At 38.9% G+C, this 25731-nt stretch overlaps 1 protein-coding gene across 6 annotated transcripts in view; it reads right to left on the bottom strand.

Annotated features, from left to right (window-relative positions):
* NAV3 (neuron navigator 3) overlaps positions 1-25731 on the bottom strand; it is a 430062-nt gene that overhangs the window by 201962 nt on the left and 202369 nt on the right. For all 6 annotated transcript variants that reach the window (XM_051846465.2, XM_008256837.4, XM_051846466.2 and 3 more), the window contains one exon: positions 15240-16266. In XM_051846465.2, coding sequence (XP_051702425.2) covers positions 15240-16266 — 1027 coding nt within the window. The remainder of the gene's footprint in view (positions 1-15239; positions 16267-25731) is intronic.

Below are 25731 nucleotides of genomic sequence, written 5' to 3'. Positions count from 1 at the left end.
AGTCATCTACTCACTTCCCACAGCTCCCTGCCTATACAGAGGCTTGGCACTTGCTTTCTTCTCTACTCTATCTAAGTGACCTTTTTTTTACTCTCAGAACAAGTGACTGTTTCCTACATAATCCTCCCTTATTTCACTGATCAGGTATATTCTCTAATCATAAATAATTGGTGCTTCCTGCCTGCTTTTTCATTCCTTCAAACTCTTATAATATGAAATAAATATAATTATTATATAATCACATGTATCTCCCAACTAGACTCTCTTTCATGTTTAAGGCTGCTGGGGTTTTTTTTGTTTTTTTTTTCGACAGGCAGAGTGGACAGTGAGAGAGAGAGACAGAGAGAAAGGTCTTCCTTTGCCGTTGGTTCACCCTCCAATGGCCGCCGCGGCCGGCGCGCTGCGGCCGGCGCACCGTGCTGATCCGATGGCAGGAGCCAGGAGCCAGGTGCTTTTCCTGGTCTCCCATGGGGTGCAGGGCCCAAGCACCTGGGCCATCCTCCACTGCACTCCCTGGCCACAGCAGAGGGCTGGCCTGGAAGAGGGGCAACCGGGACAGAATTCGGCCCCCGACCGGGACTAGAACCCGGTGTGCCGGCGCCGCTAAGCAGAGGATTAGCCTAGTGAGCCGCGGCGCCGGCCTAAGGCTGCTGTTTTACCCTTCTATCTATTCCATGCCTCCAATACACATTACACTACACAGATATTTGATAAACAAATGAATAATTCATATCAATAGTGACACTGAAATAGTATTACTGATTGTACATACAAAAGAAAGTGGCATAATCAGGGTTTGGATGACCTTGTCTAAACAAGATAAGAATCGGAGAACTCAGAGGGCTTCCGTAGCCTTGGAAACTCATGACTGGAGCATAGGGAGATTACTGATGCCATAGACAGGAGTGTCAATTGGTAAAGTCAACAACAGGAGTCACTGTGCACTTACTCCTCATGTAGGATCTCTGTCCTTAATGTGCTGTGCATTGAGATTTAATGCTATAACGAGTACTCAGACAATATATTTCACTTTGTGTTTCTATGGGGGTGCAAACTGTTGAAATCTTTACTTAATGCATACTAAACTTATCCTCTGTAAAAAAAAAAAAAAAGAAATTATCAACTCCCAACTTGACTCTCACTGGGATTAAACATGACAATAGGTCTGATCTGATTTCATCATCATTTAAAAAAAATCATCTATTATTTTTCACTTTATGTTTCTGTGTGGGAGCAAACTGTTGAAATCCTTACTTAATGTATACTAAGCTGATCTTCTGTATATTAAGATAATCGAAAATGAATCTTGATGTGAATGAAAGGGGAGAGGGAGTGGGAAAGGGGAGGGTTGTGGGTGGGAGGGACGGTATGGGGGGGAAGCCATTGTAATCCATAAATCGTACTTTGGAAATTTATATTCATTAAATAAAGTTAAAAAAAAAAACTTGATCCTATCATAAAGAATTATTAATTCATATGATGTTAGCAAGTTTATAGCATGTTGAAGTTCAGTTTGTTCATCTGCAGAAACAAAAGAAGTGCTTTATAAAATCATTATGAACTCAACTGTTCTTCTAACTGAACATCTGTAAAAACATTCTCCTGTAGCATGAGGGAGACTGGCCCATGTTAAAATGGAGAATATATCAGGATTTTCGTGTAGCCCATTTCTTTTCTTCTCTAGCTTCCAACTTCTCCCATATCCCCCTGTCTACTGATAGTCCTTCCCTACTCATTCCTAATCCTACTTTATTCTGTTCTTCTACATGGGCTTGTTTCTTGTAGGCCACTGTACCTTCCTGACCTCTTTCTAAGCCTATTGTCTCTGAGTGGAGGGGAAAAATCCTCTGAAGTTTTCTAAGGATTTTTTTTTTACATATTGAAGAGGTTTAAATGGGTAGTATGTAGTGAAATTAGGGACCTCAGGGAAAGCTGAGTGGCTGCTTGCCAAGAAGTGTCACAGAGGCAGGGCGCCTTGGTGAACTGGCTGCGAGCCAATGTTGGCCTGCAGTCCTGCATACTCCGTACTCACATATTCAGCTCTCAGAAGCTCAGTCACATTAAGTCCTTTGCTGATATGGTTGTCTAAAGCCCAATGCTAATTAGTTCTTACTAGAACAAGACCAGCAGCTGTCAGAGGAGCCGGAAGGCTTGTGGCCATGCTAGATAGAAAGATTCACAGTATCTCTCTCTAGGGAGAAAAACCTGTGCGGAGCAAAATAAGATTTAGAATGTATCCTGAGAGTAGAGCTTTTGCTTTGCTAAAAACAAACAGATCTGAAAAATCATTCTTCAAGAGCTGATTTTGTGACTGCCTCCCCTAATATACAAGGCTACACACTTAATTCCATCGGTTAAGTCCCAACTCTCTCTGCCCGGGGCAATCTTTTATAAAACACATTCACACTTCTGACAGCTCAGTCTCATCATGGAAGCCTTTATTTTATTCTGTAATTCGGAAGCATATATTTGTGGCCTATTTACTCTTTACTGTCTTCTTAGTTTAAGTCTCACAAGGATTTTATTCACCTTATTTTCAAGTCCTTCGGTGTATTTTCCATGAAATTCCCCATAAGAGTTATCTATATTAGCAATGATACAGAGATAAATGAATCAATGAAAGGTGCATAGATAACTTAAACTTCCAATCACCTTTATAGTGATAATAATAAAAATCCTCAGTTTATAGTCACATATAAATGGGACCAGATTTCTCTACATTTGTTCTGAGCTATCAATTTCTTTATGATGTTGACCCCATTAAATGATAAAGTGGAATTAGATTCTAACTTTAGTCTATAGAGAGGCAATCAGTGCTAACTGGCAAAGATTTAGCTTTTATATATATGATCAAAGAAGTTCAGTTAAGTCTATAGAGACTCTCAGCATGTCCTCTATTTTTCTGAATATTTCATACCAGTATAATAAAGATTTTGACCTAGTCATGAACTAATTTATAAAGATTTCAGAATCAAAGTACTCTCTTATCACAAGGTACACTTTGACATACACAGTAAATATTGCAGATGCATCATCCATTTTTCCAATATAAAGTGATATTTCATATGGGCTAGAAATACAAAAAAAATGAGTATGATGATGTTTCCTGAAAATTATTAGCAGACATGACACGATGTAGATTATCTTAATATGCATTTATAACATGGTCATGATGTTACACGTTCTGAATACCTAGCAAATCTATAAGTTACAGCATTTCAAAAACACTGTTTAATTCATTTAGAGTTCTAATAGCCGGGCCCTTAATACTAGTATGTGTCACTGGAATTATGGTAGTTAAAAGTCTACTATAATGATTTACACAAAAGCTATTACCCACTACGTAATTAATATTTTGCACTTAATATGTGTCAAGTATTGTGCCTTGAATTTTGTCTATGGTATATCACTCAAACTTCAAAACAACACAGTATTACAGATGTTACACTAAGTTAATAACAGATAATACTTGTAGAATGGATTTGAGTCAGAAACATTAATTAGTGGTCTTACAATTCCTGCTTTAGAAGCCCAGCAAAAGAGGAAAGAAAGGGCTGGCACTGTGGTTCAGCAGGTTAAAGACGCAGACTGCAGCGCTAGTATCTCAGATGGGCGCCGGTTCTAGTCCTGGCTGTTCCTCTTCTGATCCAGCTCTCTGCTATGGTCTGGGAAAGCAGTAGAAGATGGCCAAGTCCTTGGGCCCCTGCACCTATGTGGGAGATCATGAAGAAACTCCTGCCTCCTGGCTCCTGGCTTCCGATCTGCTCAGCTCGGGACATTGCAGCCATTGCGGCCATTTGAGGAGTGAACCAGTGGATGGAAGACTTTCTCTGTTTCTCCCTCTCACTGTCTGTAACTCTACCTCTCAAATAAATAAATAAAATCTTTTAAAAAAATGAGGAACGAAAAACATGTATCTTTTAAAAATCATTAATATGCTAACGTTTTTCATTCCTGCCTTCTAAAAACAAAAACAGGTGACAGTAATGGCTCAGGCTTGAACCTGTCAGAATAAAGCATAGCGCAGTGTGAACAGAGGTTTCTTAATTCATGGAAGCTGAACAAATAATAAGACATATTGAGGATAATAGCAACCATATTCCCAAAGGTTGCCAATCTGGAAAGAAAAGGAATACAGTGGTGTTGACCTAGAATTTGAGGTATTGTTGCAAATTCCAACACACACACACACACAGAACTGAAATAAACAATGATGTATATGTGTGCATATGTGTGTGTGTGTGTGTGTGTATTCTTAGTTTTGTCTACTCAGAAAATCTAGGACTAGTAAGATCTGGGTTTCTAAACATAACTCACAAAAAACAAATCAGAGCTCCTTAAATAAATGTTGAACACGAGTTAAGGAAAATACAGTATGAGCCTAGAATCCATAAAGCCATAAAGAAAGGAAGTTTGCTAAGAGTAATGGAGAACACCAAAAGGACACACAAAAATCAGATTAAAGGAGCTTCCAATGGCCAAATCTGGGAAAATTTAAGTATCAAAATAAATTGTGATGGCAACAGATTACAATACATAAACTGTCTTAGGAATTAATTAGTCCATCAATTTAAGTAGATGTTTTCATAGACAACAGAGAGAAGAGGAATCTTTTTCTTAAAGTAGAATGCCAATGTATAACTAATTATGAAAAAGAAAATCATTTGTTATCTATTAGAGTAATTTATTAAGCAAAGCAAAATACTGCAATGGATGCTAAAAGTTAGGGGTGAAACTACATTAAGGAATATAAATTTTACACAGAGCCTCAAAATATATTCCCACAAAAATTCTTATTAAATACAACTGAGTCCAAGACATTTTAGATTAGAAAATTCTGACAGTCATTATCCTTATATCACCCCAATGGGAAATACTGATATTCATTTCATACAGCACCTGATAGGTCGCAATGAGAACGCACCATTTCTAGAACATTTCAGACTGCTTATTGTACAAGGTTGTGTGTGTGCATATGAATATACACTTATGTATTATATATATACATATATACATACATTCTAGTCATCTTCTTCAAATTAAGAATCATATTATAACATGCCTGACCTTCACCAATATCATTAAAGTCAAAAAAGGACTGAAGAACTGTCTGAAATTGTGGGGTGTATAAGGAAAACATAACAGGTGTTTGCAGCTTCGTCATAAAATGTTGAAAGGTATATCTTTGGGAAAATTGGTGAGACTTAGTTAAGGCCTCTGAGTGCTCTAAATGAAATGTATATCACAGTTGTTTTCACTATTCTAGCACATTGTTCATAGTTTAAAATTGTTTGTAATAAATAACATATGAAAAGTAGAAACAGCAATGGTTTGGTTAGGCAATCTGGCAGTGAACCTCACAAACCCAGTGCAGCAAAAAGTAGCATAAAACCATGCTGCTGAGTACCAACTCTCAGCAGTTGTCATATTCTACACCATATTCTTCTGGCACTGTCTCTATGTTCCAGCTTGAAAAATTGCTACCTGACACATATATTTACATATTCCACATGGGTGGGAGAGAGCCAACCATGGAAGCTATCATTTGCTTCCTCCCAGGGCACACAGCAGCAGGACACTAGAAGTGGGAGCAGAGCTGCAGCCTCATCTCATCCTTAGGCCTCTGCCTTTATGTTCTCTTCATAGCCACCACCTCCTGCTATCACTCCACAGGAACATTCTCCATGCTCCTTGCTAGAATTACATCTTCTTATCCTCTGGCATTGTCTTCACAGGGTTTATTCCTTCCTAATTTCTTGTTTACTTATTAACTACTGGGATTTCAGCCATCTCTTTCTATAACATAAGATCACTGAGAGTGAGAGCTTCGTATTCTTATTTAGTAGCATAACTTCCCAGGACATAGCCTATCCACGATAGGCACCAGGTAAAATTATTTAATGCAACACTATTATTGAAGACCAAGCTCACGTGATATAGAAGAAAAGCTGCCCCTAAAATGCAATGGAATATTGAAGGGTTTAAGTAAGATATAAGCAGCTTTAAAACAATCAAACCGGGCCGGCGCCGCGGCTCACTAGGCTAATCCTCCGCCTTGCGGCGCCGGCACACCGGGTTCTAGTCCCGGTCGGGGCGCCGGATTCTGTCCCGGTTGCCCCTCTTCCAGGCCAGCTCTCTGCTGTGGCCAGGGAGTGCAGTGGAGGATGGCCCAGGTGCTTGGGCCCTGCACCCCATGGGAGAGCAGGAAAAGCACCTGGCTCCTGGCTCCTGCCATCGGATCAGCGCAGTGCGCCGGCCGCAGCGCGCCGGCCGCGGCGGCCATTGGAGGGTGAACCAACAGCAAAGGAAGACCTTTCTCTCTGTCTCTCTCTCTCACTGTCCACTCTGCCTGTCAAAAAAATTAAAAAAAAAAAAAATCAAACCATATCTCTTCCTCAGAACATTGAATTGTTTATCATTCCTTCAATAACTACTAAATAGTTCCTTTAATGAGCCAGTGAGGATAAAGTAAAAACCAGCACATCTCATTTGTCATTTCCCTTTCGTTTTTCACAGTGAAATAGGGGATATGGACTCAAAGAGAGCTATGAAATGTAGCACGAGGCACTGAGCTCCACAGGACAGAACCAGATTCTGCTGTGCTGAGACTTCAGAGCGGTGCGAAATTACTTCTGGCTGTTGGAATCAGGGAAAGTGGCACTTGATCTGGGCTCAGAATGATAAGTGGGACTCCAGCATGCAGAGATGAGGGGGCAGGAAGCAAAACACAAGGCTGAAGGAAACATACAAACAAAGTCAATACAAGATACTCAGGGTGATTGGTGTGCAGGTCAGTTTTCCTGGAAAATGACGACTGATTGGAGTCTGATTGGAGTCAAAACTCTTCAGAGCTTTTCAATTATCAGGGACTTGGACTGTGTGTCTGTGTGTGTACTTATGTGGATGAATGCACACGAGCATATGTATGCATGCGGATGATCAGGCCAATTACTGTCTTCAGGATTTAGAATAAGTGTGGGAGAAGTCAGCCTAGGAGGAACCAGGTTAAATGTCTAGATGAAGGAAAACCTCATCAACTTTCAGAGGTGTGCAGTTAAAACTTAACTTGGAGGGCCCAATTATGATAAATAAAGAAAGAAAAAATGGGATAGCATTGTTTTGTTTTCAAAAGGCTCCTTTTTATGTTCCTTTCTTCGTGTCTACACTTTATGATATATTCTTCAAACTTTTCTCCTCGTCCAGGATTCAAAATTGTTACCTTTGCGCCTTCAAATACTGCCTCTCTTCTTCCCACATGCCACTGCTCTTTGAATCATTATTTTACATGTAGATTCCTGATGCTTGATATGTGAAGCAAAGTCATTTAGAAGAGAGACCTATATGATTTCCTTAAACCTGTCTTTTAAGCAGTCTGTACCATAATTCTTAAATAGCAATTAGGCAGGTTCACAACCTGCAGATCTGCACTCTTTTATTTATTTTCTGACCATTTGCAGTGAAGGCCAAGAAGCAACTGTTTGGAGACAAAGAGAGGGGAACAAGGTATATGAACAATTCTCTAAAGAGAAAAATATCCAACCCTTAGATAAGACACTGCTAAGGAAGGAAAAACCATCCTTATTGCTAAGCCCATTCATGTAAAAATAACCCCAAATCCCTCAAACATGCTTAGTCGCTAAAATTAGGCCAAAGAATTCTGAATTTAGAAGTTTTTCTTTCTTTTGATGTAATATATAACAACATCCTAGATCTCAGAAGATGTTTTTGTTATAACAAGTTTTTTTGAGAGTACAGATTTCACTAGGATGTGACATGGGAAATGGCTATTTGAATACATTATGTCTTGAAAGGCAAAGAATGCAAAACATTAGTTTTGAAAATGCTTACTCACAAGATTTTAAGTTTGGCTTACTTGGTGATTGTGTAGGAGGAGCTGCGAGTTTACAAAGACAGAACTGCAGAACATATAACCATTATTCAGATATAGCTTTTGTAAGCCCTGCAGCTACTCTAACCGCTGACGCTGCAATTGCAGTTTTACGTGACCTGGGCATAATTGGTCATCAACACAACCTAAAGTTTACTGGATTCTTGCCTTGAGAGTGTGTCTTTTGCTATATATTTGTGTATGGGGTAGCAGTTTAAAATTCCTCACACACTAGTACTTTCAAACTGGAATACAGAGTCAGTGCTTAGAAAGGTATTATTACGTAGCATCCGAGTAGTGCTGTGACTTGGTACTCTCTCAGCAGAAAGGTATCCATACCACTAATTCTGAATTTGGTTTGTGAGGTTTACTGCAAGATTGTCGAAACCAAACACTGTTTATTCTTTTCATGTTTTTTCTTGGACACAAAGTTAAATTTACAGATGATCTTCTAGAGTGGTGCCAACAACAGTTTTCTTGAATCTCTGAGACGTTATTTAAGGTTCATCAACTGCTCCAAAGACAGAACTTTGCAATTTAGCTATTATTTTTTACCTATTATTTTTTCCATAATGCCTGGATTATAAAATATCAAATTTGGACCATTCTCTTTTCTGCCTGACAAATTCTAATTCACTCTTTATGTTTTATCTCTTAATTTCTCTGTGATGCATTAATTAATTTCACTGTCACGTAAGGCAAAAACTTCTCCGCTTTTCATTAACTATATATGTTGCATGTATGAGAATATTTTTAAAAAATTTCAAAGAAAATAAATAAAATGGTTAGATAAATTTTGTGAAAGAAATGTAAAATTTATGCATATGAGGTGTCTTCAAAATGCTTATGCATAGAGGCCAGCATTGTGGCATACTAGCTAAAGCTACCACCTGCAATGCAGGCATCCCATATGGGTGCTGTTTTGTGTCCCAGCTGCTGCACTTCTGATCTAGCTCCCTGTTAAGGGAGAGAGAAGAGAGGAGGAAGACAGCCCAAATGCTTGGGCCTGTCACCTGCATGAGAGACTAGGGTGAAGCCCCTGATTCCTGGCTTTGGCCTGGCATAGTGTTGTTCATTGCAGCCATTTGGGCAGTGAGCAAGAAGATGGACGATCTCTTGCTCTCTGTTTCTCCCGCTCTCTGTAACTATTTCAAATAAGTAAACCAATCAGTACAAAAAGAACTCATGTGCATTACAAAAAATGTGTACCATGAAAATATTGTGCATGGATGTCAAAAATGCACCAAAATAACTTCAAGTTTGCTTTCACTTTTTTTAAAAAAAACTTTTTGAAGTACCCTCGTATTTCCTTAATAGCAATAGTTTTATATTCTTCTGGCAAGCTTTGCAAATTTTTTTATTAAAAAAATTCAATGGACATACAAAAGTTGTACCTACTTATAGGAAATTATGTGATGTTTTGTTAAGTGTATATGTTATATAATGGCAAATCATAGCAAATATATTTATATTCTTTCGTATTCCTATTTCTTATAGTAAAAACATCCAAAAAATCCCACCTTCTAAGATTTTAGAGAGAGATACAGTAAATTAACATTATCTATCTTCATCCTACTGTGGAACAGAACCCCAGACCTGCTTACACCTAATTAGCTACAACCTAGCACAAGTCAATCAACGTTTTCCCAATCCTAACTCTCCACTTCCCTCCTCAGACTTTGGAAACCAACATTCTATTTTTAACTTCTATGAGATGACCTATTTTTTATAGACTCCACATGTGAGTTAAATAATGATATTTTTCTTTCTGTGCTTGGTTTATTTCACTTAGCATAATGACCTCCAGTTCCATTCACTGTTGATGCAACTGACAAGATTTCATTCTTTTATACTGCTGAGTTGTATAGATGTATCACATTTTCTTTAGTCATTCACAGTTGGTAGACCCATAGCTTGCTTTCATGTCCTGGCTATTATGAATGGTGTTGTGATAAACACTGGGGGGCAAAAGTTGCTTAGACAAATCAATATCATTTCTTAATATATATATATATATATGAAGATTTATTTTATTTATTTGAAAGGCAGAGTTGCAGAGAGAGGTAGAGACAGAGAGAGGTCTCCCATCAGCTGGTTCACTCTCCAGATGGCCACAAAGGCCGGAGTTGCGCCCATCTGAAGCCAGGAGTCAGGAGCTTCCTCCGGGTCTCCAATGTGGGTGCAGGGGGCCTAGGGCTTGGGCCACCTTCCACTGCTTTCCCAGGCCATAGCAGAGAGCTGGATCAGAAGTGGAGCAGCTGGGACTAGAACCTGTGCCCGTATCAGATGCCCATGCTTCAGGCCAATGCCATCCTGTCTTAATTACTACAGCTATGTTAATACATTCTAAAATTAGGTAGTGAAATGTCTCCTGATTCATTTTTTTTTCTGCTCAAGATTGCTTTGACTATTGGGGTCTTCTATGGTTGTATATATATTTTAGTAGTTTGTGCTTTTTGTTTGTTTGAGTTGTGGGAAACATGTTATAGGGATTTTGACAGATAGCATTGAATCTGTCAGTCATTTTGGGTAGTCCGTACATTTTAATAATACTGATTCTTCCAATCCATGAACACTGTATGTCTTTCCATTTCTTTCTGTCTCCTTCAATTTCTATCATCAATGATTTTTGCTTTTCATTGTACAGATATTTTATCTATTTGGCTAAATTCATTACCAGATTTTGGAGTGCTTGATTATAATATGTCTTGCAGTAGATTTCAGTAGTTTGAATCCAACTGGTGACCTCCTGTACCTGGGCAATTATATCCTTCCCCAGGTTTGGGAAATTTTCTATCATCATCTCTTAGAAAACACTTTCTATCCTTTTGGCATTCTTAAGTCCTTTTGGAATGCCAATACCTTGGATATTTGTTCCTTTTTATACCATCCAATAATTCTTATAACCTGTCTTCATTCCTCTTTTTTTGTCTTTTACAACTATGCATTTGCGAATAGCCTACATTCAAGCTCACTGATTCTTTCTCCCATTTGATCTATTTTGCTATGACTTCTGATTTTAATTTCACTTAGTATATTTTTCAGTCAAATGATTTCTGCTTGATTTTGTTTACTTATAGCTCTGTTAGAATACTGAATTTTTTCTCTGTATTCTCTTGAATGTCATTGTTTCCTTAAAACAGTTATCTTGAAATATTCAGCTGAGCATTTAGGCATTTCTATTCCTACGTGATTGGTTTCTAGCATCTTATTTTCCTCTTTAAGTGAGGTCATATTTCCCTGGGTGCTTGTTGGAGTATGATATCTGTGCACTAAAGGACCATAGTGACCTGGATTTATATGTGGCTGTCCTTCTAAAATTCTAAGCATTCTTTGCTGCTGTAAAAGTGGTCTCACACCCTGATGCTGCACCTATTAACCAATGAAAATGTTTGCTGAGGTATAACACTATCCAACAAGGGACAGGGCACTCCACTTGGCACCAAAGCAGGTGCAGAGTCTTTGTCTGTAAGAATTGCCCTGGGAACAAGGTCTATTAGGGTCTGCCCAGTGCTAGGTTTTACCAGCATGGCACTGAATTCCAATACTGTGCTGTGATTCCTTGCAGGTAAGGTTATAGGAGGGTGATAAGGCATCTCCTCAGCTACTCGGGCAGGCCCTGGGTGGGTCACACCTGTGTCTCACAGTCACCAGGGTGTGTGGTGTGTGCAAGAAGGAGGCTGGTGGTGCTACATGCCAAAACAAGTCTGTCTCACTAGAGTGAATGACAACACGTGATATTGGAGCAAGTGTAGACTCCATTAACAAGCTCTTGCCTTGGGATAGAAACCATTAGCATTTGCCCAGTGCTGGGCTTTTAACAGCTCAGCACTGATTTTCAAGACACAGTCCCTTGGCCTCTTGCTGTATGTTCAGTGTTGGAGGAGGGAGATAATGGCAGAACCCTGGCCACCAGATTAGTCTCTTGCTGATCATACCAGGGTCCAACAATCTCTGGACCCCACAATTTCCTGGGATGCCTTTCAGGCTCACTCAAGGTTGGCTGTGATGCCAAAATCAGTCCCACTCACAAAAGCACATGTCTCTACCTGATACCTGGTAAGTCTAGAGACTCAGTCTATGAACAGAGGCAGGGTGGTAGAGGCCTTTGGTCTTTATCAGGTGTCAGGTCTCTACTCAGTACATACAGCTTTGAGCTCCAAGAAGTGGTCCTAAGCTCCTTCTCTTGGTCTTTCTGCATGGCTGGGATTGAGCTTTCTGTTGGTTAGAGAAGGGGTGGCAGAGGCCTCCTGGCTGCAGAGGCTCGAAATATTCACTCTATGAGTACAGGCCAAGGAGCAGGGGCAGAGGACTCAGCTAGACTGAATTTTTTCACAGTAGGCCTGGCACTGAATTCCAGCTTGCTCTCCCTCCCTCAAGTGCGAAGAGTACCTCTGTGCTATTGTCCTTTGAGCTGGGGGAGGAGTGACATGAGTGAGTCTTTACTTCTCGCAGCTTTAGTGTGACTTGTCTAATGGCTATAACAGTACAGGGCACTGCGGTCTCTCACCCAGCTTCTCAGCTCTTGTGAAAGTGGCTTGGTATGTGTGTAGACTCTCACGCTGGTGCCCCTGCTAGGAGGTGGTTGCTGGAGCTGCTTACTCAGCTGCCACTTCAGCTCCATGTCCCACAGCAAAGTTCTTTACTGAGAGTAATGATACATATTTATGGACTATAGTGTGATATTTCAATACATGTATACAAATGAAAACAGGGTAATCAAGATTTCCCTGTCTTTATATTCGGAGACTTGGAGCTCCTGTCTTCTGTTTGTTGGTCTTATTATATTTGAATGCATTCTTATCATTATCCCCACTAGACTGTTTCCAGTGAATTTTTATAAATCTTTATATCTGCAGAATGAGTGACTGACATATAAAGGAAAAGCTATTTGGTGATTTCTGTTTACATAAACTATGGCAACTGATCAGTTTACTATTTATTAAATACCTCTGATGGTCACCTTAAAGTCATCTTAAGACTTAAAAACAAAGTCTAGTCCAATTTCCTGTAGCTGTAGTTACTAAGATTTCTTACAGTGTATTGAAATATTTTCTTAAATTTAAAAAAAAAAAATTTGGGGGGGGCTGTAGTGTAGTGGGTAAAGCCACCTCCTGTATTGTTGGCATCCCATATGGGTGCCAGTTTGAGTCCTAGCTGCTCCACTTCTGATCCAGCTCTCTGCTATGGCCTGGGAAAGCAGTATTGTCCAAATGCTTGGGTCCGTGAAACCATGTGGGAAGACCAGGAGGAAGCTCCTAGCTCCTGGCTTCAGATCGGCACAGCTCTGGCCATTGCGGCAATTGGGGAATGAACCCACAAAAGGAAGACATCTCTCTCTCTGCCTCTCCTTCTTTATCTGTGTAACTCTGACTTTCAAACAAAATAAATAATTTTTTTTTAGTTTATTTGACAAGTAGAGTTACAGACAGAAAGACGGAAGACATAGAGAGATCTTCCAACTGCTGGATCATTCCCCAAATGTCTGCAATGGTCCAAGATGGGCCAATCTAAAGCCAGGAACCAGGAGCTTTTTCCAGGTCTCCCACATAGGTGCAGGGATCCAAGCACTTGGGCTATCCTCCACTGCATTCCCAGGCCATAGGCAGAGAGCTGGAAGAGGAGCAGTTGAGACTAGAACTGGCACTGATACTTTTGACTTTTTTTATCTTAGTTATATCTACTCAATAGATATGTAAAGATAACAAATTCAAACCTCCAATATCAATTTGTAGGAATAGTTACCAAAGGTATATATAGATATCTTGTTGTACAGGATTTAGATTGAAATGAAGTCCAGGAACTTCCAGAAACCAACATTCTATTTATAGAACTTGCAAGATCTGTATATATTCCCTACCTGTCTCCTTTTTTTAAAAGATTTACTTTATTTTATATATTTGAAAGGTAGAGTTACAGGTAGAGAGGTAGAGGGAAAGATAGAGAGGTCTTCCCTCTACTGAGTCACTTTCCAAATGTTTGCAACAGCCAGGGCTGGACCAGGCTAAAGCCAGGAATCAGAAGCTTTGTGTCGGAATCCTGCGTGGGTGCAGGGGCCCAAGGATTTGGGGCATCTTCCACTGCTTTCCCAGGTACATTAGCAGGGAGCTAGATTGGAAGTGGAGCAACCAGGACTTGAATCTGTCCCTTCATGGATGCCAGTGCTGCAGGCAGCAGCTTAACCCATTACGTCACGGTGCCAGCCCCTCCTCACCTGTCTTTTCAGCAGCTTCCAACAACATGTTTAAGTAACACTTAACCAGATTCTTGCTATCTTGAGTTCTATGCTATTTGTCTTATTTTCTGACCATTTGTAGTAAGTGCCAAGAAAACCTTCAGTACCTGAAGCAGGTACCGGAGTATGAGAAGGATCATTAATTTACAAGTGGGTGGAGAAAAAGAAAAATAATCATCATCAAATATTGATCTTTTCATTACACAGAGATCAATTATTTTTCAACTTCATCTGTATATATGCTATATTTTTATATTATTTATACACATATTCATGTAATGTTTTGAAGCTTATTCTAGCATAGTAATTAGTTCCTATTATAAATGACTTCTGATTGAGCATTTTGTGAATACACTATGGATGTTTTCTTAGCTCAAAATTTCCCAGGAATAAAGCCTCTTATTTCTCCTGGTATACACACAGAAAGACCTGATGAGAAAAAAGGAGGGAGTGTCACAGACTGATTAAAAAAAGAACTTTGGAGTCAGGTGGCTTTGGGTTAAAGACATATTCCTACTCGTTCTGTGATCTTAAAGAGATTGGAACTATTTGGATTCACCTCTGTAAAACAAGGATAATATCTCTTTCTGATAGGTTTATGGTTGAATTCCAATGAGAAAATTCATATCAATTTTATGACAGAAACTTTCACGATATAAGCACATACCACACAAAAATAACATGAAATAGTGAAGAACTGGCCGGAGGGGCTTCCGAAAATGTGTGGAAAATTGAACTAAAAGACAGTGCATCTTTTCCATGAATGTTTTGAAGGAAATTTGCGGTGAGGCTGTTTAAATTGAATCATTTTTAAAAGATTGCCATTACTAAAGGTAGCAATATGGTGACAATAACAATAGTAATAAACACAGACTAAAGGTGCATCATAGGGCTTCAATTTCTGAAAGACAGAGGGCGAGAGACCAAATAGGAGCTAGATCACTAAGGAGGATTTTCCAGACAAAGTTCCCCGTGGGAAAATCGAGGCCTCTGTCTTCAGAATGAAACACTGCTCCCAAAATGACCACACATGGCACGGCCGCATCAGCCTCGGTATATTTTACACACCCTGGGAGGTGATGACGTACCAACGCGAATGAACGGAAGTCACCTTACCTATAAATGAACGGAGCCACCGTGGCAGTGTTCGGGTGACTGTGTTGCTGCTGCTGAGGCAGGTGAACCGCACTATTTCCTGTGCTCTGCCCGCTGCTCTGAGCCCCTGGCATGCTGCAAGAACTGGAGGGAGAAGCGTGGCCAACTTCCCTTCCTTCCAGAGGAGCCGGGCAGTTGGGTGTGCTTGCTTTCTCGGTGGCTGTGGCCTTGGCTAAGGACTGGGAAGGGCTTCCCTTGGTAGTCCTGAATTTGTCTGACTCTTTGCTCGGGGCATTGCTAGGTGAAACGGTCTGTTTTACCATGGGTACCTTTGAGCCTGGCTTGGGGATCCCACTGGAAGATGGAATTAAGCTCTCCTTCTTGGCAGCCGCTGCCTTGCTGCCCTTTGGGATCAAGCTTGCAATCTTGGAGGTCTTTTTTGGCGCCGTCTCCATCACCTGATCCTTCTCTTCCTTGGCCAGTTTCTCAGTGCAAACTTTATTTTTGTCCCTGTTCTTTTCCTCTTTGTCCTTTGGCTGTAGCAAAGACTTTTTATTGCTGAGGTTTTTGCTTCCAGCTTTTGGAGGGGTCAATTTAGGAGACACTTTGGGACTGCTGTTGGTTGAGCCACCGCTATTCAGACCGCTGTTGAAACCTTCCATTTCACCGGATTCAGAAAAGGCGTCATCGTCCTTCCCGCCGTCACTGAGTCCTGAACTGGGAGACTGCGGGGGGCGTAAAGCAGTCCGGGCATTGACCAGCTTGAATTTTTCAAGCATGGATTTCTGTCCCGAGGGAGCAGTTTTGGCTCCTTCTGAGACAGGTGGCTTTAGTCTGTCCGACGATGGTGTGGGGGAGGTGGCGGGACTCGCCTGCTTCACCGTCAGCATGGTGGAGGTGGCGCTGTGTTTGACATTCATGGACTTGCTGCGCCAGGGCTTGCTGGCACTAGGAGAAGGGATGGCAGAGGCAGGGGGCTGCCCCGGAGTGCTAGAAGGCTGCATGTTGCCATTAACACCTGAAGACGGTTGAGGTCCTTTGGAGGAATCTGGACGAGGTTGAAGAAAGAAAGGAAAGCAGGGTTAATTTGATCCTCCGTATCACATCACTGTTACTTTCTAAGGACAGGTACACGTATATCTTCTCTGAAAACTGAAAAGAAACATGCTATGTAAAAGCAATCTCTTCTGTATTGTGATGTTTTTTTTTTCTTTTCAAAAACGTAGAGAACGTTTTTTGAGAAAAATGCTTTCCCCCTCTGAAAGTATTCTTACACAAATGAATGTTGCTGGTTAAAGATATCTAAACACAAACAAAACAGGAGCTTTCCCCAAAGCAATTCTCTGTAAGTTTTCCCAATTCTTTGGTAGCTCAAACCAATAGGGGGATATTCCACACTGCCTTATGAAAATGCATTGCATAATGAATACCGATAAATTGCTTTAAAATTCAATGGATCTTAGCTAATTGTTACCTGCTTAGATATGCTTATGAACCACAAATATGTTTTGTTAATTTTGTTCATTTATATTTGCACAAAATAACCTTTGAAATGTATGCTTCCATTGAGTTGACAACCTACAAAGCAATCTATCTGTACCTCTGTGTATTTATAGCAACCCTACAAGTTACATATTAATATAATCACTCTTTAATATTATCATTCCCCCAAAATACAACCAAGGCAAAAAGACTATATAGCTTATTCAAGGTCACATAACCTGAATTTGAACTGATTTCAGAACTGTGCTCTGAACCAGGAAACCTATAGCCTCCTGTACAAACCTGAACAAACTTTAACTTTTAATTTAAAATCAAGCTATGTTATGAAATCTATAGAAAAATAGTCTTTTGTCATAGAAATACTTTGCAATGTGCTAGTATTTGCTTACGTTCCGCTCAGAAGTTAAACTATGATGTGAATTTTTATGAGTGATCTAGTACTGATTAAGGTCTAATAAAGTCAAATTTTTCAGAACAGAAAGCTAAATCAGAGATAGGATTTTATAACATGGTATAAAATTAAATCTTACCAAATATATTAGAGTTAAAAAAACCCAACCAAAATGTTGGTATTTAGGAACTTTGTAAATCTGGCTCAGTCATTTATGTTTTATTCAACCATAAGCCCCTTCCCCTTTCATACACTTCAGGGAGGTGGGAGATGACAAAATTGGATATGGAATTGCATTCTGTTGACAAACTAGATACTGACAAACAGGTATAAAGTTTTTAAATGAAATTCTCAATAGAAATATTTTACTAAGAATACCTTTTTCATAATACTCAGAAATTGCAGTTCACTGCATATCATTAAATATTCATAAATGTAAAATTATGGTACTTTTAAGTATTATCTTCAAATAAGTCAAAATACAAGATAAGCAACATGCAATCAAGACAATTGTTAAAGAACACTTATATTACTCAGTTTGTAAAGTTTTGTTTGTTGGAGTGGCTTTGTCATACAGTGAGTTAAACTGACACTCAGGACACTGACATCCCATACTGAAGTGCTAGTTTGAGTCCTAGCTATTCTGTTTCCAATCCAGCTTCCTGTGAAGATGATGGCCCAGGTAATGTACTAGGTTCCTGTCACCCACGTGCCAGACAGATGGAGTTCCTGGCTCCTGACATCAATCCTGGCTCACCCCTGAGTGAACTAGTGGAAAAAACATTTTTCTCTTCTCTGTCTCTACCTCTGCTTATCAAATAAACAAAAATCTTCAAAATGGTATATTTATTTTTGTTTATTTGAGAAGCAGTGTGTGTGTGTATGTGTGTTCATTTCCAACCACCCATTCACTCCTCAATGTCCTTAACAATCCATGGCTGGCCAACCTGAAGCCAGAAGTCAGGAACTCAATCCAGGTTTCCCGTATTGGTATCGGGGACTAAATTACTTGAGCCAAAAGGGTCTTCATTAGCAGGAGCTAGAATTCATAGTGGAGCCAGGTCCCAACCTCAGGCATTCTGATGTGGGATGCAGGCATCCCAACCGGTATCTTACCAGTAGGCCAAACTTTCATTGCCACCCCCTCAAATTCTTAATTAATACATATTTGAGAGGAAGGGAGGGGTGGGGAGAAGAGAGGGAATGAGAAACAGAGATTATTTTCTGAAAAGAACATGGAAACATAACAAAAGAAATAAGAGTTTAACAACAGAAAAAGAGGTCAAATCATTGATTGTAGTTTTATGTGTGTCAAATAAGCTTTTTAAAATTCTGCCTAAAATGACATACTTGATATCTAAAATTTCTTTTAGCAATAACATAGGCAAATGCATATTATATTAAATTTTCTTCAATTTTTACTATACCAATATTGACTTCTAAATCTCAATATCCCTCTACAATTCCTCATTTCAGCTGACAAAATCCAACAATAATAAATAAAATTCTATCCATATATTCTAGGTTAAATTGTAGTTGTTCACTAGAAAGCCAAATACTTACATGGTTTGAATATAAAGCATATGATTATGAGTTGATAATTCTTTTTAGTTCATGTAAAGCCTATAATTTTGTCATGTTTACAATGTTTGTGGAGAATAATTAGGTTCATATACAACACCAAAGTGTTCTAAAAAATGAGCACATTAATTGATTCAAAACAAATCTAACAAATTTTAAAACTTCCAACTACTCAAATAAGTTTAACCCTTATGAATGGTTTTCTATTATTTTCTCCTTATTTATATTATAAATATAGGTAAACACAAGTATATTTTTGCTAAAATCCCCTTCCAGTGACTAATAACATTTCATAATTATGTGAACATTTCTTGGTGGAAAACAGAGCACACTGACTAGTTACAGGTTGGAATGCCTACCAAATATTTCTCCAAATTAATTCTTCCTTACTGCTCAGGTCTCAGTTTGGCCATACCTCCATTTATGACCACCACAACATGAAGTCTAGAATTAGGTGGTTCTGCTTCTTACATAGCTATTTTTTCTATGACAGCCATTATCACTCTAATTGCCAGTTACTTCCACTACACTTTTTTTTTTATAAAATCAAAGACCACACTTGTATGAGTCAAAGTTTTAAACTAAGCACATGGCACTTACCACATGCCAGACTGAACTAAGTATTTGGAAGAAATTAACTCAATTAGTCCTCCCTACAACAGTGTGAAGGTTTCATTATTCCTCCTATTAAGCATTGGAAAAAATAGGTACAAAGAAGTAAAATAACTTGGCTAGAAGAACATAATCTGTAAGTGACAAAGCTAAGAAATGAATCAGCTGAGATTCTAGGTTAATGCTATGAATCGTTATATCATTCCTCAAATGTAGATGGGTATGTTAAATGATTCATCAAATATACTACTATCCCTTGAATAAAGAAATACAGAAAGCGATAATTTTTAAATTAATACTTTTAGTGGGGTTATATCAAATGAATTGCATTTCTCAATTACCAAGATTCACTTGGAAGCTAAGAATGTGTTCTCCAACCATAATCAATTTCTTCAAGTATTGTGTACATGTCTCTTTTCACACAATGACCTTACTTTGCTGATTTCTGTTCGACATTTACGGCTCTATATTTGCACCACATTTTCCAGAAATACTATTCAATGCTTCTCATTTCCTACTATTTACAGGATTCTAATCTAGGTATATCATCAGTGCAGAGGCCATTGTATTCAAGACACTCCAGGACATATTATAATACTGTTGAAAGTATTAAAGCAGATTCATAACAGATAAATGCTACTTTATGACAGTTATTAAATGTCAAATGAGTGGAATTTCAGAAATAAAATGATAGAGAAGATCAGAGTTTTAAAGGATCACAGGGGCCTGCACAATGAGATCCAAACAGAAGATACAAGGGAGATATGCAGGCCTTCAAGGCAGGAGGAATATTTGCCAAACTTTGTTAGGGAACTATATTAAAACTTGTTCTATTTGTTTATATTTAAAGTAAGTATATTCATATATTGGGACACAGAGTTGGACAGAAATAGTCCCAGACATCAAAGACATCTTGTAAACAGCATTAAGTGGGACATGGTGATCTCATATGGATTTTATATCCTGCTACTTTACCAAACTCTTTTATGAGTTCCAATAGCCTCTCAGTGGAGTTTTTCAGATCCCCTATATATAGAATCATGTCATTTGCAAACAGGGATAGTTTGACTTCCTCCTTTCCAATTTTATCCCTTTGATTGTATTTTCTTGCCTAATGGCTCTGGCTAAAACTTACAGGACTATATTGAATAGCAATTGTGAGACTAGGCATTCTTGTCTGGTACTGGATCTCAGTGGGAATGCTTTCAACTTTTCCCCAATTAATAGGACGCTGGCCATGGGTTTGTCATAATTGCCTTGATTGTGTTGAGGAAAGTTCCTCCTATACATCATCTGCTTAAAGTTTTCATCAAGAAAGGATGTTATATTTTCTCAAATTATTTCTCTGAATCTACTGAAATAATCATATGTTTTTTGTTCTTCAGTTTGTTAATATGATGTACCACATTGATTTGTGAATGTTGAACCATCGCTGCAAACCAGGGATAAATTTCTCTTGGTCCAGGTGAATGAACTTTCCGATGTGTTGTTGGACTTGATTAGCTAATATTTTGTTGAGGACTTTTTCATCTACGTTCACCAGCTATATTGGTCTATAGTTCTATTAATCTAATGTATCTTTTTTGTGGTTTAGGAATTAAGGTGATGTTGGCTTCATAGAAGGAGTTTGGGAGGATTCTCTCCCTTTCAATTGTTTTGAATACCTTGAGAAAAACTGGAATTAGTTCTTCTTTAAATATTGGACTTTTCTTTGTTGGGAGGGTCTTTATTACTGATTTAATCTCTGGTTTTGTTATTGGTCTGGTTAGGTTTTCTATGTCTTCATGACTCAATTTTGGTAGATTTTATGTGTCTAGGAATCTGTCCATTTCTTCTAGATTTCCCAATTTGTTGGAATACAGCTGATTTATTTGAACATTTCTAATTTCTTCATGTAGGCACCAAATGCTATAATCTTCCCTCTTAACATTGCATTTGCTATATCCTGTAAGTTTTGATATGTTGTATTGTCATCTTCATTCATATCCAGAAATTTGTTGATTTATCTTTTGATTTCTTCTTTGAACCACTTTTCTTTCAGGAGCATGTTGTTCAGTCTCCATGTGTTTGCATATGATCTAGATATTCTTGAGTTGTTGATTTCCAGCTTCATTTCAATGTAGCCAGACAAGATACATGGTATGATTTTGATTTTTTTGAATTCGCTGAGACTTGCTTTCTGGCCTAGCATGTGGTCAATCCTAGAGAAAGTTCCATGCACTGATGAGAAGGATATGTGTTCTGCAACTGTGGTGTGAAAATTTCTGTAGATATCAGTTAGGTTCATTTGGTTCTTAGAGTTGATTAGCTCTGTTGTTTCTTTGTTGATTTTCTGTCTAGTTGATCCTTCCATTAATGAAAGTGGGGTATTGAAGTCCCCCATTATTATTGTATTGGAGTCTATATCTCCCTTTAAATCCATTAACATTTCTTTTAAATAGACAGGCACCCTGTAATTGGGTGCATGTACATTTATTATAACCATATCTTCCTGTTGTATTGATACCTTAATCTTTACATAGTGCCCTTCTTCATCTCTTTTAAATAGTTTTTGTATTAAAGTCTATTTTTTTGCTGATATATGATGGTTACACCTGGCCTTTTTTGTTTTCTGTTATCATGGAATATTTTTTCCTTCCTTTCACTTTCGATCTGCATGTATCTTTGTTAGGGAGATGTGTTTTTTGTAGGCAGAAATAGATGGGTCTTGTTTTTTCAATTCATTCAGCCAGTCTGTATCTTCTAACTAGAGAATTGAGGACATTTACATTCAAGGTTACTATCAATAACAACTTGGTCCTACCCTTTTTCCATAAATATTCTTATTGTTGACTTTGTATTTCCCTTGTACTTTTACTGGGAGATTTTCTGCCTTCACATTCTTTCATAATGATGACTATCTTTCTTTGTTTCTGTATGTAGCACATCCTTAAGCATATTTCGTAAAGCTGGACTTTCATGATCTGAGTTAACCCTGAGTCTACCCATATGTTTAAGGAAAAGAATTATTTAAAACAAAGCAAGCTCCTTAGGTGTTCTTAACATCCTTTTATATCACATTATATGTAGTGTTTATCTTCTGTGTATTAAAAATGAGATTAAAAAGCTGGGGGACTCACATCCCTAAATTCCTAGGAGCTTTGGTGGGGATAAGAATGAGTCAAGGTGCTTTATAATAGTTGAGAAACAAGGAAAGTAAGAAAGGGTGGCTCCTTTCTTAAAAAGGAGAAAACAAGCTAGGGATATTAACCAGATAGACTGCTCTAGGAGTTCCAGTGCAGAAGTCTAGTTTCAACACCACTATATTAAAAAATGAGGCAACAGGGACTCCAGATTATGGTATTCACCACTAGCCCACAGTAATGGTCATGGAACCCGCTGTAAAATAATTCTCAGATGAGTACACACATATAACACACTTATGTAAACTCAGGTCTAAATCAGTCCCCAGTCTGTCTCGATATACCAACAATGTGGTGCTTCAAGTTTCATTAGGAGGGCAAATCATAGGTCACTGCACATCAGGAAGGAACTAGAATAGTAAGAGTCTCCCTGGACTCCTCACAATACAAGTTGCACAACAACAGCAGCTGAGTTGCCAGCATCTGTAGATTTACAGACGGGATGCAACCACACACTCTAGCCTCTACAATTAATATATTCAATAATAAGTATCCTGGGTCCAATGATACACTTCCAGATGTTGATAAACTCAACTTTTGACTATGAATGAGTCTTACTATGGGGAAAAGAACAGACATTTAATGCACATAGTTAAAGGCATTTCTGAAATGGATTTGTATCATTTATTTTCATGACCTGTTTCAGCTTACAGTCCCATCTTATCTCTCTGGTCCCCAGACAGCAATTTTCTTCTGTTCCCTTTTCCCTCTTCTTCCACCTCCATATCCACCATCCCTAACTCTACCCAAACCGAATAATATGATTTACGAACTACGAAGCCACATGTTTGTCATACAGTGAACCTAATTGGGTAACTCTCTGCAGAATATTCTCCTTCCTCCTCATTGAGCAGACTACAAACGAGGAGAACACATTCCAGGACACTCTCCACTCAGTACACTACATATTACTGTTATTGGCATTCTACCTGTACCTATTCTACTGAATTGATGTGAGAATAGATAGCAATTTGTATTGATGAAATATCTAAATAGATAGAATTGATGTTTACTTATCACATTTTGCAAATAAATGATATTCATGATTGAGAACAGTGCTGATTTAGTTCTAAAGTCAATACATTGAGGTGAACATGGGCAGTGGCAGCAAGCTTAAAGTAAACTTCAGACAGGGACATTTCTCCATTAGCTATACAGCTTTGTGTTGTGTTACAACAGTACCATCAGCCCGAGAAAGGATACATGGAGCAGCCTTAACCTGTTTCTTTTTAATTAGTGAATAGAGTGCTATTTAGTTGGCAGCACCCTTTCAGCTCAGAAACATACAGTTGAAAAGAACAGCAGAAATGACAATGGCACAATTCCTCTTAAAGTATGCTCTGCATAGCAGCCATTGTGCTCTGTGATGCAGATGGTGCTATAAATTAAAGAACGCCTTAAGTCTCACATACAGATTGTTACAGAAAGAATGATAGGATTAAACATTATGGCCATGGCAATTATTCTGGAGAATAATGTAGACTCTTTTGCAATAACATATCAAAGTACCTTTTGAAATGTTTAAATAATTGAACAAAACTAGCATTCAAATTCAAATATCTTGTTACTAAGTGGTTTATCAATTACTTCACCATGCTGCTTTGCATAAAATCATTGCTTCAGAAATGTCTCAGTCATTGGCTGTAAAATGACCCAACAGGGGAGAACACTGTGGCTCAATGAGTTAAGTCTTCTTGGAACCTGCGCATCCCATATTAGAGTTTCTAGTTCAAGTTCTGGATATTCTGCTTCCAAGGTAATTCCCTGCTCATCCTGGGAGACAGCAGATGATGACTCAAGTCCTTGGGTCCCTTCCTCCCATGTGCGAGACTCAAATGGAGTTCCACACTCTCGGCTTTGGACTGGCTTAGCCTTGGCTAGTGGCAGTCATTTCGGGAGTGAACCAGCAGATGGAAGAGCTCTCTCTCTCTCTCTTTTATATATCTTTTACCCTTTTTCTCTCTTTGCCAATCTGCCTTTCAAATAAAAAATAATCAAATAAACATTAAAAAATCAACTCACAAGTGTGCAACGGGGATCCTGGAAGCAGTGTGCATTTCACTTGTGCTTATATTGTGTAGTTTGCAAACTTAAGGGTGTCACTTTGTTGAGTATTGTGAAAAACAAGGAAACTTTCACTCATCACTCATTTCAAAAAGACATGTAATTTATGTACAGGCAAATATAATATGTTGTCGCTCCCCCTCTTCGTGGAGGAACAACACAGGACCCTGCGCTGTTCTTTCGTCTGCTCGGCCCTCCCCGGGTTTGCTGCTGGTTCTTCCCGGGTTGGCTACTGTCCCTTCCACCTCCGTGGAAGGGCAGTTCCCCCTGCCACATTCCCCACTTCCGCAGGGGAGCGGCACACCGCCGGCCGGCTCTCTCGGAGGCTGCACAGGTGTTCCCCTTAGATGTTCCTGGTGCATGCCGTCTCTCTCCTCCTTTATAGTCCTCCTCTGCCAATCCCAACTCGGCTGCCCACACGCCGAGTACGCTGCTCTCCTCCAATCAGGAGCAGGTCCTGCTGTTTATTGGCTGAACTAGAGGCAGCTGTGTAGAAGCTGTTTTCTTCTCTCCCAGCGCCATATTGTGGGAGAGCAGATGCATAAGTCTTAATTCCAGTAACTCAGTCCAGTCCGGGTTGCTCCCCACAATATGTGAGCACCTCATTATGTGTGCATTTATCCATAAACATACAACATATATGACCAAGTCTACTTGCAACACCTGATATGTGTACCTAGTTGTATCAAATCATGAAAACCCCTTAGAGCTCTGAAATTATGATGCGTTTAGGTTTAAGTATTTAAGGCTGTTTAGGCTTAAGTAATAAAACAAAAGTCATGGTCAAGCACATAATTAAATTACCAGTAAAGTAATATAATGACGCAACACATTTGTACTGTTTTGTAAAAAAATGGCTATTCAGTTCTTTACAGTAATTTCAGAGTAATAAAAAAACAGAGAGCATTTAAGAGCAAAATATTTGTGTTTTACTTGACAATAAGCAACTGAAACTCCATGACTAATAAAAAATCACTATGATGCCTACATTTTGTAACTCTGAATAAAGATGCTGCTGAATTCTTGGCATCAATCCTACTAATTCTATCCTGTGTAAATGGAAGTTCAAGCTTTCACAATAGTTGTCTGATCAGAATTTAGGAGAAGGGAAAGGAAGCCTCCTCTTCAGTGAATGTACAGGTTCAATGTCAGAAACACCAGGGAGAAACATTTAAGAGAT

Source organism: Oryctolagus cuniculus, chromosome 11 (assembly GCF_964237555.1).
Source record: "Oryctolagus cuniculus chromosome 11, mOryCun1.1, whole genome shotgun sequence".
In the NCBI taxonomy this organism is placed as follows: domain Eukaryota; kingdom Metazoa; phylum Chordata; class Mammalia; order Lagomorpha; family Leporidae; genus Oryctolagus; species Oryctolagus cuniculus.
The sequence above is the reverse complement of the archived record's forward strand: the minus strand, read 5'-3'. Positions and strand labels throughout refer to the sequence as shown.